The 18779-nt window shown below is 42.1% G+C and overlaps 1 protein-coding gene across 7 annotated transcripts in view; it reads left to right on the top strand.

Moving 5' to 3' along the window:
- Positions 1-18779, top strand: part of fryl (furry homolog, like) — a 217154-nt gene that overhangs the window by 81659 nt on the left and 116716 nt on the right. For 2 of the 7 annotated variants that reach the window (XM_063002084.1, XM_063002081.1), the window contains exon 1: positions 14237-14923. The exons of the other annotated variants lie outside the window; for them this stretch is intronic. In XM_063002084.1, coding sequence (XP_062858154.1) covers positions 14851-14923 — 73 coding nt within the window. In that variant the 5' untranslated portion in view covers positions 14237-14850. Of the gene's footprint in view, positions 1-14236; positions 14924-18779 lie in introns of those variants that run through there. 7 annotated transcript variants of the gene reach the window in all.

Raw genomic sequence — 18779 nt, 5'->3', positions numbered from 1 at the left:
TTCCCTACATAGTGCACTAGATTGTGTATCAGATAACGGATTTAAAACGCGATCGGGAATAAGGTCTGTGTCGCCTGCGTGCGCGTTTGTGTGCATGAAGCTTGTCGTTACTGGCAACGCATCAGCGGAGTAATACAGTTGTGGTGTGAAAAGGCTGTCCTCTTATCACGAATATCAGCACGGTTAGAACGCTTCTCAATCAATCAGATTGTAAGGTCGGAACTAACTGTTGTATAATATGCATTTATTACATCATAAATGTGTTTTTTAATACCTGTATTTCTATGTATTTATTATAATTAGTGGCACAGCGGTGTATTCTAGCCCACCACCACTGATATACTGGGTAAAAACTCAGCTGTGCATTCGACCGACACTATTGGCTGTGTCTGGGGGACACGAATCCTTGCAACAGATTGCTGCCCTGTCCAGGGTATTCCTGCCCCATGCTCATCGTTTTCCAGTAGAACCGGACCTGCCGCGACTGACCAGAATAACATGATTGATTGGATTGATGTATTCATTGCTCGAAGCAAGCGGAACAAATACAGATTGAAATGAAGCATAGGTCTATCTGCTCGACATGCCCACTACATGACTTTTTTACTGGACCTTTTTTTATCACCCAACAACCCCCAATCTGACAGCATAATCACCACACCCTCTCTGACGCATGTCCAATCTGGAACCGTTTCTTTTCACCTGCCAGTGTTGGGTTCCCACTCTGAGCTGTGAACAGAGAACCAGTCTAAGCTCCATGTAAGCAAGCACCCGGACCAGTCCCTGACTTTTCATGTCTCAATGACGGCGGGAGAAGAGCCCATCCAAAACCTTCCCTCTTTCAAACACCGTTAATTGTGTTTGTGTAGCTGCCTGGCCAGTTCGGTGGTTTTGCTCACACTCTTAGCAAGTTAGATAGCTACATGGCTTTTAAAAATGTGTGTACCTATAACAAAATAATAAAGTAAAATCATCTTTCAGTTTAAACATGTCATTTTAAATTGAGGCACTAATAAGATCAATATTTTGGACATTGCTTAATTCCGTTTTGCAGACTTGTACTACTGATGTATTAGTCTAACAAAGCAGGTAAATAAAAGCCAGCCCAGCCCAGCCCAGCCCTGTCCTGTTGAAAATCTAGTTTGAAACTATTCTAAAGTCTTTTTTTTCTTTGCCGCTGACCTTTTCAACTTCTCTCATAGGTGCGGGTGCTATTCAGTAAACTCTCTCTAGTTTCTCTTTTATCTTCTAGCTTTCTTTTTTCCACACAATGACTATTCAGCTGCTCGGATTTGACATTCATATCCTGACTTTGTTTTAATTCTGAAGACAAAGTGAACGAGTACATTGGAGACAGAATGCATTAGAGAGGCAGAAGATCAGGCAGTGTAGGATGTTCTCTGTGAAAGGCTTTCATACTCAGCTTACTTTTTCTCACATGCACAAATGCTTACAAACTTACAAACGTGCACCCTGTTGTGGTTGCGAAAACTGTCGCCACAGCAGCACTAGGTCCTGCTTTGATTTATAAATGAAGCTTATAGTGCACGTTGGTTTAATTCAGCTGATAATATAACATAATGTAATGTAATATAATGATATATATATTTCAAGGATGCTTCGACTTTCCTAAATATTGCACTGTGCAGGGAGGGAGGTGAGGAATCAATAAAAAATGATGTTTTTTTACGTGTTAAAATTTTATATATATTTTTATAGAAATGTTATAATATTATTTGAATCATTAACATTCCAGTACTATATTATATATTAGAAAGAGATGTACATATTTAATTCATTGCAGGACCAAGAGGCTGGTGCAAATCAAGTTGCCACTCTTGGGCCCCAGAGCGAGTCCCTTAACCTTTAATTACTTGCAATGTATTGCGTCGCAATTTATTATTATTTTTTTCTATTTATTTATGCATTTTCTCCCAATTTAGTGTAGTCAATCTGCCTTCTACTGCTGGAGATCCCTGATTGCATTCGAGGAGGGTGTGTTGCTGCTCACGCCTCCTTTGACACATGTGCAGTCCCAGCGGACTCCTTCTTTTCAGGGTCCTTGCACAGCATTTGAAGACCCCACCCATAGTCCGGTCATCCCGTGTATTCTGCAGGCACTGCCAATTATGCCCGCTAGATGGCGCCCAGCCAACCGATGGCAATGCCGAGTTTCGAACTGAGGAGTTCAGGATCTCGGCGCTGGTGTGCTAGTGGAATATCCTGCTGCGCCACCTGGGCATTTTTAAAAAGACATTTTTAGACAAAACTTTGGAGTATGTCTGTGGTCATCTGTGCACCTTTGATGAAAAGAGCTGGTTTTGATGAAGATGGAAGACTTAAAGTGAAAATAAACTTTATAAAATATGACTAGGGATGTAACGCTGCACCACAAGACAGTTAAAAATCTATTCACATGTGTAACGATTCAAATCGGTTTACATGTATAATGAATCGATATTCACTTTAAACAGCAGAGGGCACTGGCGCTTCACCTCACCTGGTTGACGTCACTACAGGGTTGCCAGGTTTGGAATTTTCCAGCCAAATGTATTTATGTGAGGATACTTTCTTTATTTGTATTTTTAATTTATTTATATAATGTGGGATTTATTTCATTTCAGTTTTTTTTCTTTTACACAAAAAGGAAAATGTGCAGCTTTTTTTTGCATAGTTTGTACCTACCTCAAATAAAAGGGCATTCATTATTTAGATAAATAAAAGATAAGCACAAATACAGTATTTTTATTTTTTTAAAGAGAAATAATAAAAGGAAACTGTCGTAACTGTCAAGTTCATTTTGTTTAAAAAATCGGGAAAAAAACGTATCGTGAACCCAGTATCGTGAATCGCATTGCATTGTGGGTAGAGTGTATCGTTACATCCCTAGTCCTGACATTTTACCCCAAATAAAACCACATCCACAAAAACGTATTGATCAGGCGGTTTATACCAGATAACGTGTGGACAGGCACTGTTAACACACACATATCTTATAAGAGGAGAAGCTCCTCCACACTGTGATACCTGCCATATACCGATTTTAATTAAACATATACTTACTAAATGTTCTAAATACTTACAGCAATGACAATCAATTGCAATTATTAAGACTATGAGTAAATGAAAACCAGTCCTCACGTTTTTGGAAGAAACTACACGATTTTTAATCGATTTTTTGTAACTACACTACACGATTTTTGCCCTGATTTTTGCTCACCGTCAGGTCACTGCTAGACTCTGAAAATCGGCTCTCGATCGGTATGTGTGAACTGTTCAACGACTCGATCCGAGTGCCTTGCCGAGCACTCGCAGACTCAAGAAAAACATCTAGTGTGCAGAATATCTGGACCTGTCAGCGACTCAAAATCCTGTAGTGTGAAAGGTGTTGCGATCAGGTTGTGATTGTTATGAACACAAGAAACAGAAAAGTTATAGAAATATATATATAGAAATATAGTTTTTATCACAATGCATCAGCATACACAAGCTTTACAGTATTTGTGACTTCCACGCCAAACCATAATAACAACTTTACATTGCAAAGAAATGTTTATTTGACCTCCAACTCTCTGCAGAACAGAACAGACAATCCCTGCTGGTCTCATAGCCCAATCACCTCCTTCACCCAGATTCATTTCTTTTTCTTTCTTGCTTTTACAATGCACATCAGCACACAAACAACTCTGATCACTCGCTTCTTGTTGGCGTGTATTTTTGGACGTGGTATCTCTAAACCCCTTGTCACTTCTCGCATGTGTTTTTATGGCAAAACGTAGTTTGTGAGAGCAGTTCGACTAGTCTGAGACTTCTCCTGATGGTAGGTCGTGTAGTGTGTGACCCCCTATCGCCAATCAGTCGTGTAGTGTGTAAACCACAATGACAAAGACTCCTGACTACAAGAGATCCAGTTGTGTAGTGTAAACTGTACAGCGATCTGAACAACTTGAATGACGTGTAGTGTGAACTTGGCATAAAGAACAACACTTGACAAGAGCTATAAACTGAAATATGAGAATAACCTACCTTTTGTAAGACATCATCTACTTCACAGGGGCACAATTATGCTGGAACGGGACACAGCCTAGCTTAAACTGTTGCCACAAAGTTAGAATTTGTCATATCATTTATTTTATAGAACTTATTATGTAACTGAATTGTCAGCAATGGGTGTAGTGAAAACACCTGCATATGTGCGTATATGTTTTTTTCTTTTTCTTTTTTCATTCTGTGTGTGTGTAAATGTGTGTGTGAGAGCAGTGGGTTGCGAATATGAGAATGCAGATCGGAAGCATACGAGAGCTTTTAGTTCTTTGGGCTGCAGTTTCATCAGCGAGACATTTCAGCTGCTTTGTTCTGGCTAAACCTGAGCAACCCCAGGGTTAAATTACAGATTTTATTGATCCTGCCTGATTGCTCGCTCGCTCACGCACCCACTCACTCTTATTTTATCTCTTGGTGACTTGAGAAATGCTCAGTCCAGGAAATGCACTCTTTTCTGTTGCCTCTTGGGAGAAAAAAACCCCCAGATTGCAGACAGCTTGGAGACAAAAGCATCAGAGAATTCTAGAACACCACTGCTGAGATCCGAGATCGAATCTTCGTTGCTGTGCCACAGACATGGCCGGGCGTCCAACAAACCCAATTGATGATGTTTGCAGGATGGGGGTCAGATAGGGTTTCTCCTAGTTCCTGCTGGGGTATGCAATACCCAGGGCTGGTGTGTGCACCTGCTCCATAAAGAGCGCGATGGACGACTGTATATGTGTGTAATTCATGTCAAGTCAAGTCAAATTTATTTATATAGCTCTCCTTACAGTGGACATTGTCTCAAAGCAATTTTACAGAATCCAGGACCAACAGACCAAAAATCCCTATTGAGCAAGCCGAGGGCGACAGTGGCGAGGAAAAACTCCCTTAAAACTACAGGAAGAAACCTTGAGAGGAACCACTCAGCAGGGACCCATCGTTCTTGGGTGGCCTGGAGGATACTTTAAATAAATACATACAAACACAAAATTAAATTGAACTGAAAGTTGTAACTATCAGAAAATAATTGGAGTCCAGTCTGTGATAAAGTCCATTGTAAGTTCTGGACATTTTTGGTGCAAACATGGCAGGTGTCCGTCACATCTAGTAGGAGCAGCATTGTTGACTCTGTGAAAAGCAAAGTTTGTCATTTTGGGAGCAGGGTGGGCAATTGAGGCTCTTGATTGACGCACCACGACCCTGACTAGGAAAAAGCGGTGGTAAAAACATGACAATGAAATGAAACTGGTACAGCCAGGAAACCAAATAGCACCCCTATGTATGATTATAACTAGGGCCTTACTAAATTCATGGGAAATGTGCTTAATTTCACGGACCTTGTTTGATTTTTAAAGAAAAGTGCCACATTTCATGGCAGTTATCAAATTACAATCATTAATTAAATGATAGAATAAATGGAAGCTACAATACACAGCACAGTCTACCTTAATAGTTGAACGTAAACCTCGAACATCCAGCAATGTTCTCAAATACGAAAATACTCGTCCATGTTCTGACCCGCGTCCACAGAATTGGTCGGGAGTTTTCCAAACCTGGTTACCTGAGTAGTATTTTTAGCTGTTTTAGACATTGATATCTTGGGCGTTTTGACTAACTGATTGCCGTTGGATTACTAGTGTAACAGACTTTTCTGTAGTGTAGTGTAGTGTAGTGTGATGAATTGAGTGCATGTTGTCCCTTTGGGAATTCCATAATGAATGGAAAGTGTGCTTCTCTACACACGTGATCATCTCTCTGTAGTCTGTGCTGCATCTCGAAAGAACAAGACAGTGAAGTATTCTGCTCCTGATAGTTCGTCTATGTACAGTTTATTTCTTTATAAAAAAAAAAAAAAGCATTTTATAAGCTTTATGTTCGGTTCTTATCAACAGTAAATTAATACTTGCTTTCCACATAAAATCCCATATAAAATCACCACGTCCTAAATCACTTTACTCTACACCGATCAGGCATAACATTATGACCTCCTTCCTAATATTGTGTTGGTCCCCCTGCAACTGTGATGCACTGTGTATTCTGACACCTTTCTATCAGAACCAGCATTAACTTCTTTATCAGTTTGAGCTACAGTAGATCGTCTGTTGGATCGGACCACACGGGCCAGCCTTCGCTCCCCACGTGCATCAAAGAGCCTTGGCCGCCCATGACCCTGTCGCCGGTTTACCGCTGTTCCTTCTCTGGACCACTTTTGATAGATACTGACCACTGCAGACCGGGAACACCCCACAAGAGCTGAAGTTTTGGAGATGCTCTGACCCAGTCGTCTAGCTATCACAATTTGGCCCTTGTCAAACTCGCTTGAGGATAAAATGTTCACTTGCTGCCTAATATATCCCACCCACTAACAGGTGCCGTGATGAAGAGATAATCAGCGTTATTCACTTCACCTGTCATAATGTTATGCCTGGTCGGTGTAAATAGGCACTACACAGTGCTGTAATGCTGTTGATTGAGATTTGAAATTCAGCCACAGACTAAAAAGCCTTTTAGAAATGAAGCCTACACGGACTTGATTGGCTGTGTCTCTGTAAGGGGAAAGACAACGGTGACTTCGTACACAATACACTATGAGAAAACAGGCAACAGGAATGAGAAAAAGAGAAAACGTGGTAATATAAGCATTAAAATACAATCAGACTGTGCTAGTGGGAGTGAATCCAGTGTGTGTGTAATCTATATCACACGTGGAGTGCTCTTCTGCACATATGGGTCAGTTCAGGAGCTCCATGTGTTTAAACTAGTGTCACATACACAGCACAGCCGAAAAAATAAAATGTAGAATTTTTGGCATAAAATTGGAATCAAGAATAAATGTTTGCTGTGTTAAACGAAGCTTAGTTGAGTAAAGTGTAAAAACACGTTACCTCACCTGCACCTGCTTGCCTACAGTCTGTTGACAAAGGAGCAGGGTTCCAGGAGCTATGAGCAGGATCTTACTGTTTACCCCAAACTCTGTGTGTGTGTTTGTGTGTGTGTTTGTGTGTGTGTGTGTGTGTGTGCGTGCGTGTGTGTGTGTGTGTGTGTGTGTGTGTGTGTGTGTGTGTGTGTGTGTGGCAAAGAGAAGCCAGATAGCGCTTGTAGTGTTACCTTTCACAACAGGGCAGGGCTGCCTGGACTTACTCATGTCCCTTTCATATTACATGAAAAAATGTAGCTGGTTTTCACACAGATGATTTCAATATTTATCATCAGGCAGAAGAACATTTTTAGAAATGACATGTCTAAAAATAGGACTGATGCATTAATGCTTGTAAAACTGCCATGATTCTCTGAGCCAAGAGGGTGGTATGGATAAATCAGAGCATTCTTTTGCTTCTACCATGACATCAGTGGGTCTGTGTGAAAACTCAGTGAGCTGCCCTTCTGCCTACTGCCTACCTAGGCAGCTGCCTGAGTAGAGAGGATTCAAATAAGACATCAAATGTATAAGGCAGATTATTTAGACACACTACTGTGATTACGTCTCTGCCTTTTTCGCTTATCACGCTAACACAGTTAGCCTCAGGCTGTTTAAACCAATGGGCTGAGGCAGCACAACCCGCTAGCATTTCAGCTAATATATCCCTCTGTGTACTGAAAACTGTGAAATTGTCACTGACAAGCCTACATTTTATAATGCTTTTTAAAAAAAAGGTCATTATTCAATGTTTATTTGTTTTTACTATGACAAATCAGGTAGGATTATCTACAGCAGCTTTTTTGCACCTCGGACCAGTTTCATATAAGATATAATTTCACAAACCGTGTAAAATTAGCTTTTCGCTGCAACGAGACCCACCTAGGGGTGACAATAAGAAAATAACACCCGAAATAGAAGCAGTGAAAACTGTTTTTCCAGCGATCTCTAATTATTCTTTTTTTTTTCTGTGCGGCCCGGTAATAAATGACCCGCGGACCGGTGGTTGGGGACCACTGATCTAGAGAGCACACTAAACCAGAATTAATGTAACAGTCTGCTGAAAGCAAGTTTACTCAGTAAACAAATCATCACCTTTGCTGATACTTTGCATCTGTACACCCCATTCCCCCAGTTGCAATTGTTCAGCTGCCATAAAGCCCAAGTCAATTGGGTTTCAAACCCAAGAGCGTGTCAGTAGGACTCAAGGAAGACAAGCATCCATGATCTCTCTCTCTATAAGCTCCCAGGTGGTGAAATGAACTTCTCTAGGCTGTCCAAATAGAAGAGACCCTGAACACTGGGTTCAGAAAAATTCTGTTGTTGGGGTGCTGCCTATGTGTACTAGAATGAGGAAATATTTACCAAGGAAAACACAAAGCATTAATGAGAAGTCGCTGATTTTCTTAAACTACCATTTCCACAAAGCCCACTCTTAAACAAGCCCAAAATTGTTCCTGGGTACAGATCAAGCTACAGTCATACCTTGAAACTCTATGCTCTTCGTCGAAATATGTGTACCCTTAAACTCAATGTGCGTGCAGTGTAAACAAAGGGGTAAGCATTAGGGCGCATTCACACAAGAAGCAGCAAAACCGCTTTTAAACTGCTCTGCAGTCATTTCCTCTGTAGTGTGACGCAGCCGCTTAGCTTGCTGCTGCGCTTCCTTAAGCACTTTTACTCACATTGGGCTTACGATTTTTTCGTGATGTTTTATTGTGTTCTTATTGATTTTTAACTGTTTTTCAACTGTGTTTCAGTGTTTTTTATATTATATTTTTATTATTTTCAGTATAAAAGTGTTACTAACAACCCCATTCTTTTACATTAGCCTAAAATACACCAATCAGGCATAACATTATGAAGTTCACACAGGTGAAGTGAATAACACAGATTATCTCTTCATCACGGCACCTGTTAGTGGGTGGGATATATTAGGCAGCAAGTGAACATTTTATCCACAAAGTTGATGTTTTAGAAGCAGGAAAAATGACAAGGGCAAAATTGTGATGGCTAGACGACTGGGTCAGAGCATCTCCAAAACTGCAGCTGCACAAGATGGTCATAATGTAATGCCTAATCGGTATATATGCGGTTTCACAGGACCATGGACCGCATTAACAGGTTTCCCATACATTCTTATTGGAAAAATACCTTAAAACGCAATGCCTTTTAAACTCAACGCCACTCCCAGAACCAACTGACGTCGAGTTTCAAGGTACCACTGTATTGAGACCAAATATCCTTTTAAAGGAATGCAAATTTAGTAGTAGTTTTTAAAAATAAAGCTTTTAAAAACTAGTAAAGTTTATTAAATATTCTGAAGCAAGAGTGTGTTGATCTATTTCTGTGCTTGTGTTTGGAGTGAGTGTGTTTTGGGAAGGTTCAGTTAGTCAGTGATGCTGTGGTGCAGCGTTTAGCCACAATGCAGGCCTTTGTGTGGTGTGTTTGTTTACAATGCTGCCTTGCTGCTTTGCATAACTCCAGAATGAAGGGACGGTCATGTGATGGAGAATGTGAGCGAAGAATAGAAGGCAGCGTTATTAAATGGTCTCATGGGCCGCCGGTGCTGTCAGTGTTTGGGCCATTCTATCTTTTCTTAGACCTTAGATTTAGATGATTTCATGCATGATATGTTTTTGGAAGTGGGTGGATAGGGTTGAGGGATTGACTTGATTTTGGGTTCGGTAGTCTGGTCATAGGTCTGTAGTGCAGGGTGTTGTTTGATGGTGTTGGAAGTCTGTGGTAGGAGATAAAGTCAAATCTTTGATCTGATGTCAGAGGCGTACAGTAAAGTTAGTGGGTCATACTATACGCTATCAGTTCAAAAGGTGAAGAAACAGTCTTTAAAGCTAGCAGACCATAAAGACAAAGGATTATAAACTGCGCAGAGAGATCACACAGTACTCTCCCTCCATTATTCAGCTGCTGTTCAGCGACACACCCAATACCACAAATAAGCTACTGGATAGCTCATGAAAAGTGTGGGTGGGTTTGTGTACAGTGAAGGCCCAAACCTAGTAGGGTGGCTCAGTTGGATGACTGTCAAATGTTTTTGTTCTATTTTGTTGTTACTTACAAGGAATTTAAAAAATATTCAGACCCTTGGCTTTTTTGCCCTCTTTGTGTTGTGGATTAGATGTTAAATGGATATAATGACCATTTTTCCCAGTCAATATACATTTACACAGTGTGTATTGTATATTAATATAATATCACATTTTAAATTGAATCTTGTTGCAGTTTGAATCGATTAGACCAGTGGTCCCCAACCACCGGGCCACGGACTGGTACCGGTCCATGCGTCATTTATTACCAGGCCACACAGAAAGAATAAATAATTAGAGGTAGCTAAAAAAGCAGTGAAAATGCTGCTGCTTCCATTTCCAACACACTTCGGGTGTTATTGTCTTCTATCACCCCTAGGTGGGAGTGTCTCGTTGCAGCAAACAAATCTCAGGGTTCCCATCATTTGTGAGTAGTATTGTTATTCTATTTTAAATCCCCCCGCCCCTGCTGGTCCGTGAAATGATATTTTATATGAAACCAATCCGTGGTGCTAACAAGGTTGGGGGTAGCTGTATTAAAAACAGTTTTAGAAGGTCTTTTGGACCCACATTTTACACTGCACTGTCAGGACAAGAACAAACATACAAGTCTGGGTACTGCCTGTAGAGCTCTTTGATCAAATTAGAATAAGGCATACATCAGAGTAAGGATAGATAACAATATCTGAGGCTTCGGATGTTCCCAGGACCACAGTGACCTCAATATTTTTGGAATGGAACAAGCCTGGCACAACTTTAAACCTTCCTTGGCTAAGTTGGCTGTCGGCCAGTTGGGCAAATAGTAAAGAAAGGCCTTGTTCAGTTACTCTAATCAATCTCCAAATGTCATGTGCATAGATGAGAGAATCTCAGCACTTCATAAACCAGGCATTTATGGCCGATAGGCAAAACTGAACCACTGTTAAGTGAAATGCGCTTGACAGCCTGTTTAGAATGTAAATGATTTAGTGCTTGTTGTTCTGCCCAAAGATTTTAATGGTCTATTATTAGACTGTGTATGGCAAACAATAGTCAGAGCACAGATATAGCTCAAACCATGCCAATGCTGAAAGATGTTGGTGGCAGCATTACTACCAGTGTGTCTCAGCGACAGGGGCAGGAAGACTAGTGAGAAATAAGGGGTGTGTGAATGCAGCCAAATACTGGAACATCCTTGTTAAAACCTCCTCTAGAGTGGACTCAGAACTTAAGATCTACTATATAGCCAGAGTTACACTGGAGTGGCTTTAAGGCAATTCTCAAAATTTGTCCCAGCCAAACCCAAATTTGTGGAAAGACCTAAACACCTAAAGAAGACAGTTTATGGACTAAAAACTCTCCATTCAACCTGACAAAGCTTAGAGAAATTGCCATGAAGAATAGGATAAACTGCCTAAATCCACTTGTGCAAAGTATGTAGAGACAGAATCCTTTCACGTTCTAGTATTTGCCATTAGTCACTTGCTCACTAAGTGAAATAAATACTGTAACAGTACAGAAGAACTGAAACAAATGCAAGAACTTGATTTCCCTTGACATTTTGGAATGGATAAGAAAGCATGAAGTAAAAATAAAGTCCACCAATGAGTACATAAAACTTTCACGTGAAGTGCAGAAGATGCTAGGAAGTAAACAAGCTGGGACTCATTATGCAGTGATGTGAAAGGCAACAGCAGATCTGTTTTCCACATACTGAAGAAGCTCACCAAACCATTCCAGCCTTGAACTACAACTGTCAGCTGACTAAAATGGGAAGAAACTTGTCGAACCAAAAAGCTGTGTCAGAGATGGAAAGACTGCTGTGAATTATTGTACAGTGTTGAAGAGGAATGAACTGCCACCACTAAATAAAGAGATCAAGTGTGCCATGCTAGAACTGGCTAAGCAAAAGGCATCTGGTCCACATGACATAGCAGTTAAACTGGAAGACCGGGACTGGGACACTCTTCATTCAAGGAAGAGATTTCCCAAGAACAAGCTGGATTTAGGCCAGATCACAAACCTCCATGGAGAAAGCAAGAAAAAGGAATCAAGCACTCTGTTTATATTTCATTGATTTCTCAAAGATATTCGACATGGTACAACATGACCAATTATGGAGAACCATGCTTGAGATGGGTTTCCAACTATTGAGGAATCTGTATAGCCAACAAGCTGCTGTCAGGACAGCCAATCACACATCGACATGGTTCAGGGTAAGGAAGGAAATCTGACAAGGATGTAACGTCTCACTATGTTTAACATCCTTGGAGAACAAGTGATCAGACAGGCGTTACAAGGATTTGCTAGATGAGAATATTGACCCATGTATGCATCCAAAAATCTTAACAAAATGACATCACATGTTAATTGTATAATTACCTGTATGAAAACATCTGTGGTCCATATGTTTCTTTGCTCTGATTAGCTGTTTTTAACCCATCTATATCTACAAGATCCACCCTACCAAAACACAGCTTAATACCCCAAAAACAATGGAAACAAATTATCTACACAAGATGCCGCATAGGACACACCAAACTTACCCATACCTACCTGCTAAAAGGAGACCAGCCCCACTTGCCCCCTCTGTGGATCAAGAACTTTATCAAACACATCCTCTATTCATGCCAAAAGATGAGCACCATCAGAAATTGAACTCGTCGGTTTGAAATTCAGCTCTGCCATCCGGCTGGGCTGGGCGACTACATGAACAACGATTGGCTTGTTGTTCATAGGGTAGGATAAGCCGAATAGGGACTCATTGATGGCGTCTGCACGCCAAGGAGTCAAGGAATAATGCATTGATCAGGGTGTGGCTCTCTGTGCACGAAGCTGATCCGCATATGAATGATGCAGTCGGCTTCTGCACACGTGTCGGAGGGGAGGTGTGTCAGTCTCGCTCTCCTCAATAGGGGCGGGGGTCAGCTCCAGTGGAAAGGAAGCATAACACAATTGGGTAAAAATTGGACATGTTGGAAAAAATCAGGAGAAAAAGAAAAAAAATTAAATTAAAATCGAATAAAAATTGTACGATACAAACAACTACAAGGAAATCTTCACTTCAGCCCCCCCCCCCCCCCCCCCAAAAAAAAGCTTAAATTCTTAACAGCACTAGCACTTAAAAACGCCATAGAAGTTAAACCAATTAAACCACTATACACTAGGGATGTAACGATTCACCACAAGACAGTCAATAACCGTAAAAAAAAATCCACAATTCAAATCAGTTTGACATGTAAAATTAATCGATATTCACTTTAAACAGCAGAGGGCACTGGCGCTGTACACCTCGCCTGGTTGACGTCACTGTCGCTATCCGCCTGGTTGCCAAATTCTGGTTTTTTTAGCTTCAGTTTAAATTTCAGTTCAAATGGTCGCTCAGGTGGCGCAGCGGTACTCTAGTGCACCAGAGTTGGGGTTCTGAATGCATCGCATCAGGTGGCGCAGGTGGTACTCTAGTGCACCAGAGTTGGGGTTCTGAATGCATCGCATCGAATCTCGACTCTACCTCTCCGACTGGGCTGGGCGGCAGCATGAACAACGATTGACTGTTGTTCAGGGTTAGAGGGTAGAGAGTCGGATCATAGGTCCTCATAACTGGTGCGACTGCGGCCCCTGCTGGCTGACTGATGGCGCCTGCACAGGGCTGAGGAATAATGCTGATGGGGGTGTGACCCTCCGTACACAGCGTCCATTAGTGTATGAACTCGACTCGTGCAGGTGAAAAATGCAGTCTGTACTGAAGGGGGCAGATTAGGGGACTAGATTAGGGGGGAATATTGGGGGAGAAAAGTCGTTACATCCCTTCTATACACGCAAGTAAAGGTAAAATCGACCCCTACTCTGATAGCCATAGAAGCTGACATGGCATCAGAAATTAAACAAAAACCTGTCTATATATAGACTGGGTGTTCAAGTTTCCATAAGTCTGAAATAGCAGTGATTCAAGGTTTATAGTAAAAAGGCCTTTTTTTTAGAAAAGCACACATCCTGTTAGGAATGGAAAAGAAGTGAATGAATGGGGTGTGGGCGGCCTGGCCGTGTGTATCAACGTCTCTGTCGAACGTGTGTTATAATGTGAAATTTCATTCTACTGGGCGTGCATGAATAGCCCACTTGCGTCACAGCCCTCCGACGTACTTTCTCCCGTTCTTCTCCCAGACGCTCGCCCTGCAGTCGGGGATGACGCATCAGCGTGTACAGGATGTATGCATTCGCTCTGGCTCGCGGAGGGGCAGAGAGTGAAAAGAATAACACCGGAGTTTGCGTTTAAAGCGCCCGGAGACGAGTCAGCGAGCATTAGCGGCGTGCTGATGACATCACCCTCCTCCCCTTTCCTCCCGTGTGTGCCATTGAAACAAGTGCTCTCAGTACAGGCCCCAGGAGCGAGTGCTTGCCAGCGGGACTATGGGGAGGGGTTGGCTTTAAGCGAATGGTAAGAGAGAAAGAGCGAGAGTGAGAGAGTGGAGTGTATTCGCAGTGCTTTGCGCACACAGCAAGAGAAAGAGGGGCGGAATATCGCTGCTGTCTGCTGGGAGTCTGTCCTCACTATTTCTCGCTCGCGAACGCTCGGACGCTTCCGGAACAAACTTTTTAAACAAAGCCTGACTGGATTCTGGACGCTTTCTTTTCCCGTCTGTCGTTTCTCGTCGCTCCATCCTCGGCCGGTCTGTTTGTGTTCGTCTGTAGCATCATGCGTGCCCTCATGATGCCAACTCGTGCACGGAGTCAACAGCCCACATACGTACCCCGCCGCAGGAGCGCACGCACGCTCGACCCGCCAGTGGTGTGACGGATGAAGAACGGACCTTAGCGCCAGCGGGACTGGCCACTCGCTCCTGTGCCTTTTTTTACCCACAATTCCGGGGTTACATCATGTTGAGTCTGCAGGATTCGGTGTTCTTTGAGATCAGCATCAAGTCACTTCTCAAGTCGTGGAGCGGGAACAGTGAGTAGCACGGAATCAGCATGCACCTGACTTCCACTTTTACTGTTATAACAGTTACTCGTGTAATGTGAGTAGAGAAATACCGGTCTGCACTAGTGCATTTTCACACCAAGTTTGGTGCAATTGTGCGAGTGCAAGTGTGAAAACTTTCTGAGAATTGATCTCTAGTCTACCTGAAAACAGTAGTCTCTGCTTTATTTTAAGTGAACTCATACATCAAGATGCTCTGCTTACAGGGCCAAACATCAAACAGCGCTGTTAACTGATTATTCAGTTGATAAATACAGTGGTACCTTGTAACTCAACTTCCCCTAAACTCAAAATCTTTGAGACTCGATGCCCTTCGTTGAGAAATTTGTTCCCTTAAACTCAATGTGTTCAGTTTGTTTTTTAAAAATGTATTTATATAATTTCAAATTAACAATGAACAGTCGGTTCATTCAGCGCTCGGCTTGAGCGATGCGGTAATACGTCATCAAAGTGTGCGCACAAGACGATTCTGCATTTGTGTGGAATAACCGTCAGATTCACTCTGAAAGCTCCACATGTACACATGTGTTTATCTGGATTTTCCTCACTGTTTCACTTTTAAACTTGTGTTACAGCTTGGGGTGCTGAGGAATTGTAAGAATCAGCTTTTTCTTTCAGTGTTTTATATTATATTTGTGTTATTTTTGGTGTATAAGTGCCCCATTATTTTACATAAGCCTAAAATATATTCAAGTTCATGGGACCATGGAATGCATTAACAAGTTCCCCATACATCCTTATGGAAAAAAAAAACTTGAAACTCAACACCTTATAAACTCATCGCCACTCCCAGAACCAGTTGACATTGAGTTTCAAGGTACCACTGTACATCGCTTCTCTCTGTTTTTTTTTTTTAAATAAACAAGTAGCTGAGTAATGAATTGGTGTCCCGACTGGTGTGTGATATTCTAGGGAAACCAGACCTATCCCGACCCTGACCAGGATACAGCAGTGGTAAAACATGAAAGCAAAATAAATAAGTAGCTTAGACTACAAGGCTTCACATAAGAAGAAGATAAGAAGATATACTTTATTCATCATATATACGTATACAGATGTACAGTACAATGAAATTCTTTCTTTACATATCCCAGCTTGTTTTGGAAGCTGGGGTCAGAGCGCAGGGTCAGCCACCTTACGGCGCCCCTGGAGCAGACAGGGTTAAGGGCCTTGCTCAAGGACCCAACAGTGGCTGCATAGCAGAGCCTGGATTTGAACCGCCAATCTTCTGGTTGATAGCCCAAAGCTCTACCCAGTAGGCTACCACCATCCCAATAAAATATTGATCATTTGCTGTCATATGTAGGGAAATGTGCTTAATTTCACAGACTTTTAGGAAAGTGCCACATTTTACGGCAGTCATTAAATTACACTCATAAATTGAATGATAGAATAAATTGAAGCTACAATACACTGCACAGTCTACCTTAATAGTTCAATGTAAACCTAGAACATCCAGTGACTGTCTCAAATACGAAAATTCTCCTCCATGTTTTGACACACCCCCCTCTGCATCCACAGAATTGGTTGGGAGTTTTCCAAACTCAGTTACTTAAGTAGTGTTTTTGGCTGCTTTAGACTTCCACATCTTGGACAGTTTGACTAAGCGATTGCTAACTGAATTGCTGTAGGATTGCTAGGACCGCCTCATAGTGCAATTGACCAGTAAATGTAAGGCACTTGAACGCTATGCGAATGAAAAATCTTAAAACACAAACCTTAAATTTGGAATTTTATAGCAAATTGCATATAACATGGGAAAAGGCTCATTTCATGGTTTTTCACACCCGTGAATTAGGTAGGGTCTTAGTCATAGGAAGGACCAATAGGGCGCTCAGGTGGTGCGGCGGTAAAACACTCTCTGAACACCAGAGCTGGGACCTCGAATACATCGTATCGAATCTCGGCTCTGCCTTCCGGCTGGGCTGAGCAACACATTAACAACGATTGGTCAGTTGTTCATATAGGGGTGGGATATTAAAAGCCGGATAGGGACTCTCCCATAACTAATGCAATTACGACCTCTGCTGGCTGATCGATGGCGCCTGCACAGAGACAAGAAAAGAGTGCTGTCAGGGTGTGTCTCTCCGTACACAGTTCTGATCCACATAGCACTTGGCAAAGTGCATACGGCTGCTGCCCACGTGTCGGAGGGGGCGTGGGTTAGCTTCATTCTCTTCAATCAGAGCGGGGATCGGCATTGGTGGAGAGCAATGACGCAATTGGGCAATTGGATGTGCTAACAAAAGGGAGAAAAAGGGGAGAAAATGCATTAACAAAATAAGAAAAGGACCAATTAAAACTGTACAAAAACAAAGTACTGTTACTGTTGCACACTGATGAGCCAAAACATTAGGACCACCCTTCAAAAATATGCATGGAAATGCCAGTTTGTAACAATTGCACTAGTCACAGTGAGCTTTTGTTAAATGTTGGGCTGATGGCAGCTAATTGTGGTGCACGAGTTGAATGTAGCTTGGTACTTGAGGTATAGAGTAGTTGAGTAGTAATTAGAAGATTCCTGGTTCAAACCCCACCACTGCCAAGTCTCCATTGTTCGGGCCCCTGATCAAGGCTCTCGATCCTCTGTTGCTCAAAAGTCGTTTTGGATAAAAGTGTCTGCTAAATGCCGGAAATGTAAATGTATAAGAACCTGAATGACTTTGATAACAATTGGAATAAAACAGCAAGGCGTGCACACAGACAGCTGTAAAAAAATACCCACCGACTTGCCATGAAAGCAAGGCAGGGATTTATTGATTTCAGAGACATCTAGGCTGTAATATCCGGCACAGATCAACAGAAGAGTGACCGTGGCTCAAATTGCAGACCACTTTAATGCTGGTAATGAGGCGAATATGACAACAAAGTGCATTAAACCCTTCTGTGTGGGGCTGCAAAGTCACAGACCAGTCAGAGTCCCCATGCTAGCCATTCTCCACCCTTAAAAACATCCACAATGCACACAGACAGATCATACTAACAGCCGGGCTCATTCGAATCATTTATAGAGGTTAAAGGACCTGCTGGTAACGTGTTGGTACTAGATACGATAGACCAGCGGTCCCCAAACGTTTCTGCACCACGGACCGGTTTCATATAAGATATAATTTCACGGACGTTTTGGTTGTCTTTACTGCAGAAAATGCCGCTTCACAAAGATAGGATGTTGGAAATGGAAGCAGTGTTACAATAGACCAGCGGTCCCCAACCTTTTTTGCACCACGGACTGGTTTCATATAAGATATCATTTTACAGACGTTTTGGTTGCCTTTACTTCAGAAAATCCAGCTTCACAAAGATAGGATGTTGGAAATGGAAGCAGTGTTACAATAGACCAGCGGTCCTCAACCTTTTTTGCACCACGGACTGGTTTCTTATAAGATATAATTTCACGGACGTTTCGGTTGCCTTTAATGCAGGAAATCCCACTTTACAAAGAAAGGATGCTGGAAATGAAAGCTGTGGATCCATTGCTTTTGTAGCGGTATCTAAATATTTATTCCTTTTGTGCACCCCGGTGATAAATGACCCACGGACCGGTACCAGTCCATGGCCTAGTGGATGGGGACCACTTGCATAGACTCCTTTTAGAGGGTGGGAGGTCTGTGAAGATATAATTTCATGGACGTTTTGGTTGCCTTTACTGCAGAAAATCCCGCTTCACAAAGATAGGATGTTGGAAATGGAAGCAGTGTTACGATAGACCAGCGGTCCCCAACCTTTTTTGCACCACGGACCGATTTCATATAAGATATAATTTCACGGACGTTTTGGTTGCCTTTACTGCAGAAAATCCCGCTTCACAAAGAAAGGATGTTGGAAA

This window comes from Trichomycterus rosablanca, chromosome 9 (assembly GCF_030014385.1).
Source record: "Trichomycterus rosablanca isolate fTriRos1 chromosome 9, fTriRos1.hap1, whole genome shotgun sequence".
Lineage (NCBI taxonomy): Eukaryota > Metazoa > Chordata > Actinopteri > Siluriformes > Trichomycteridae > Trichomycterus > Trichomycterus rosablanca.
Note: the sequence above shows the minus strand (reverse complement) of the source record. Positions and strands in the feature narration are given on the sequence as shown.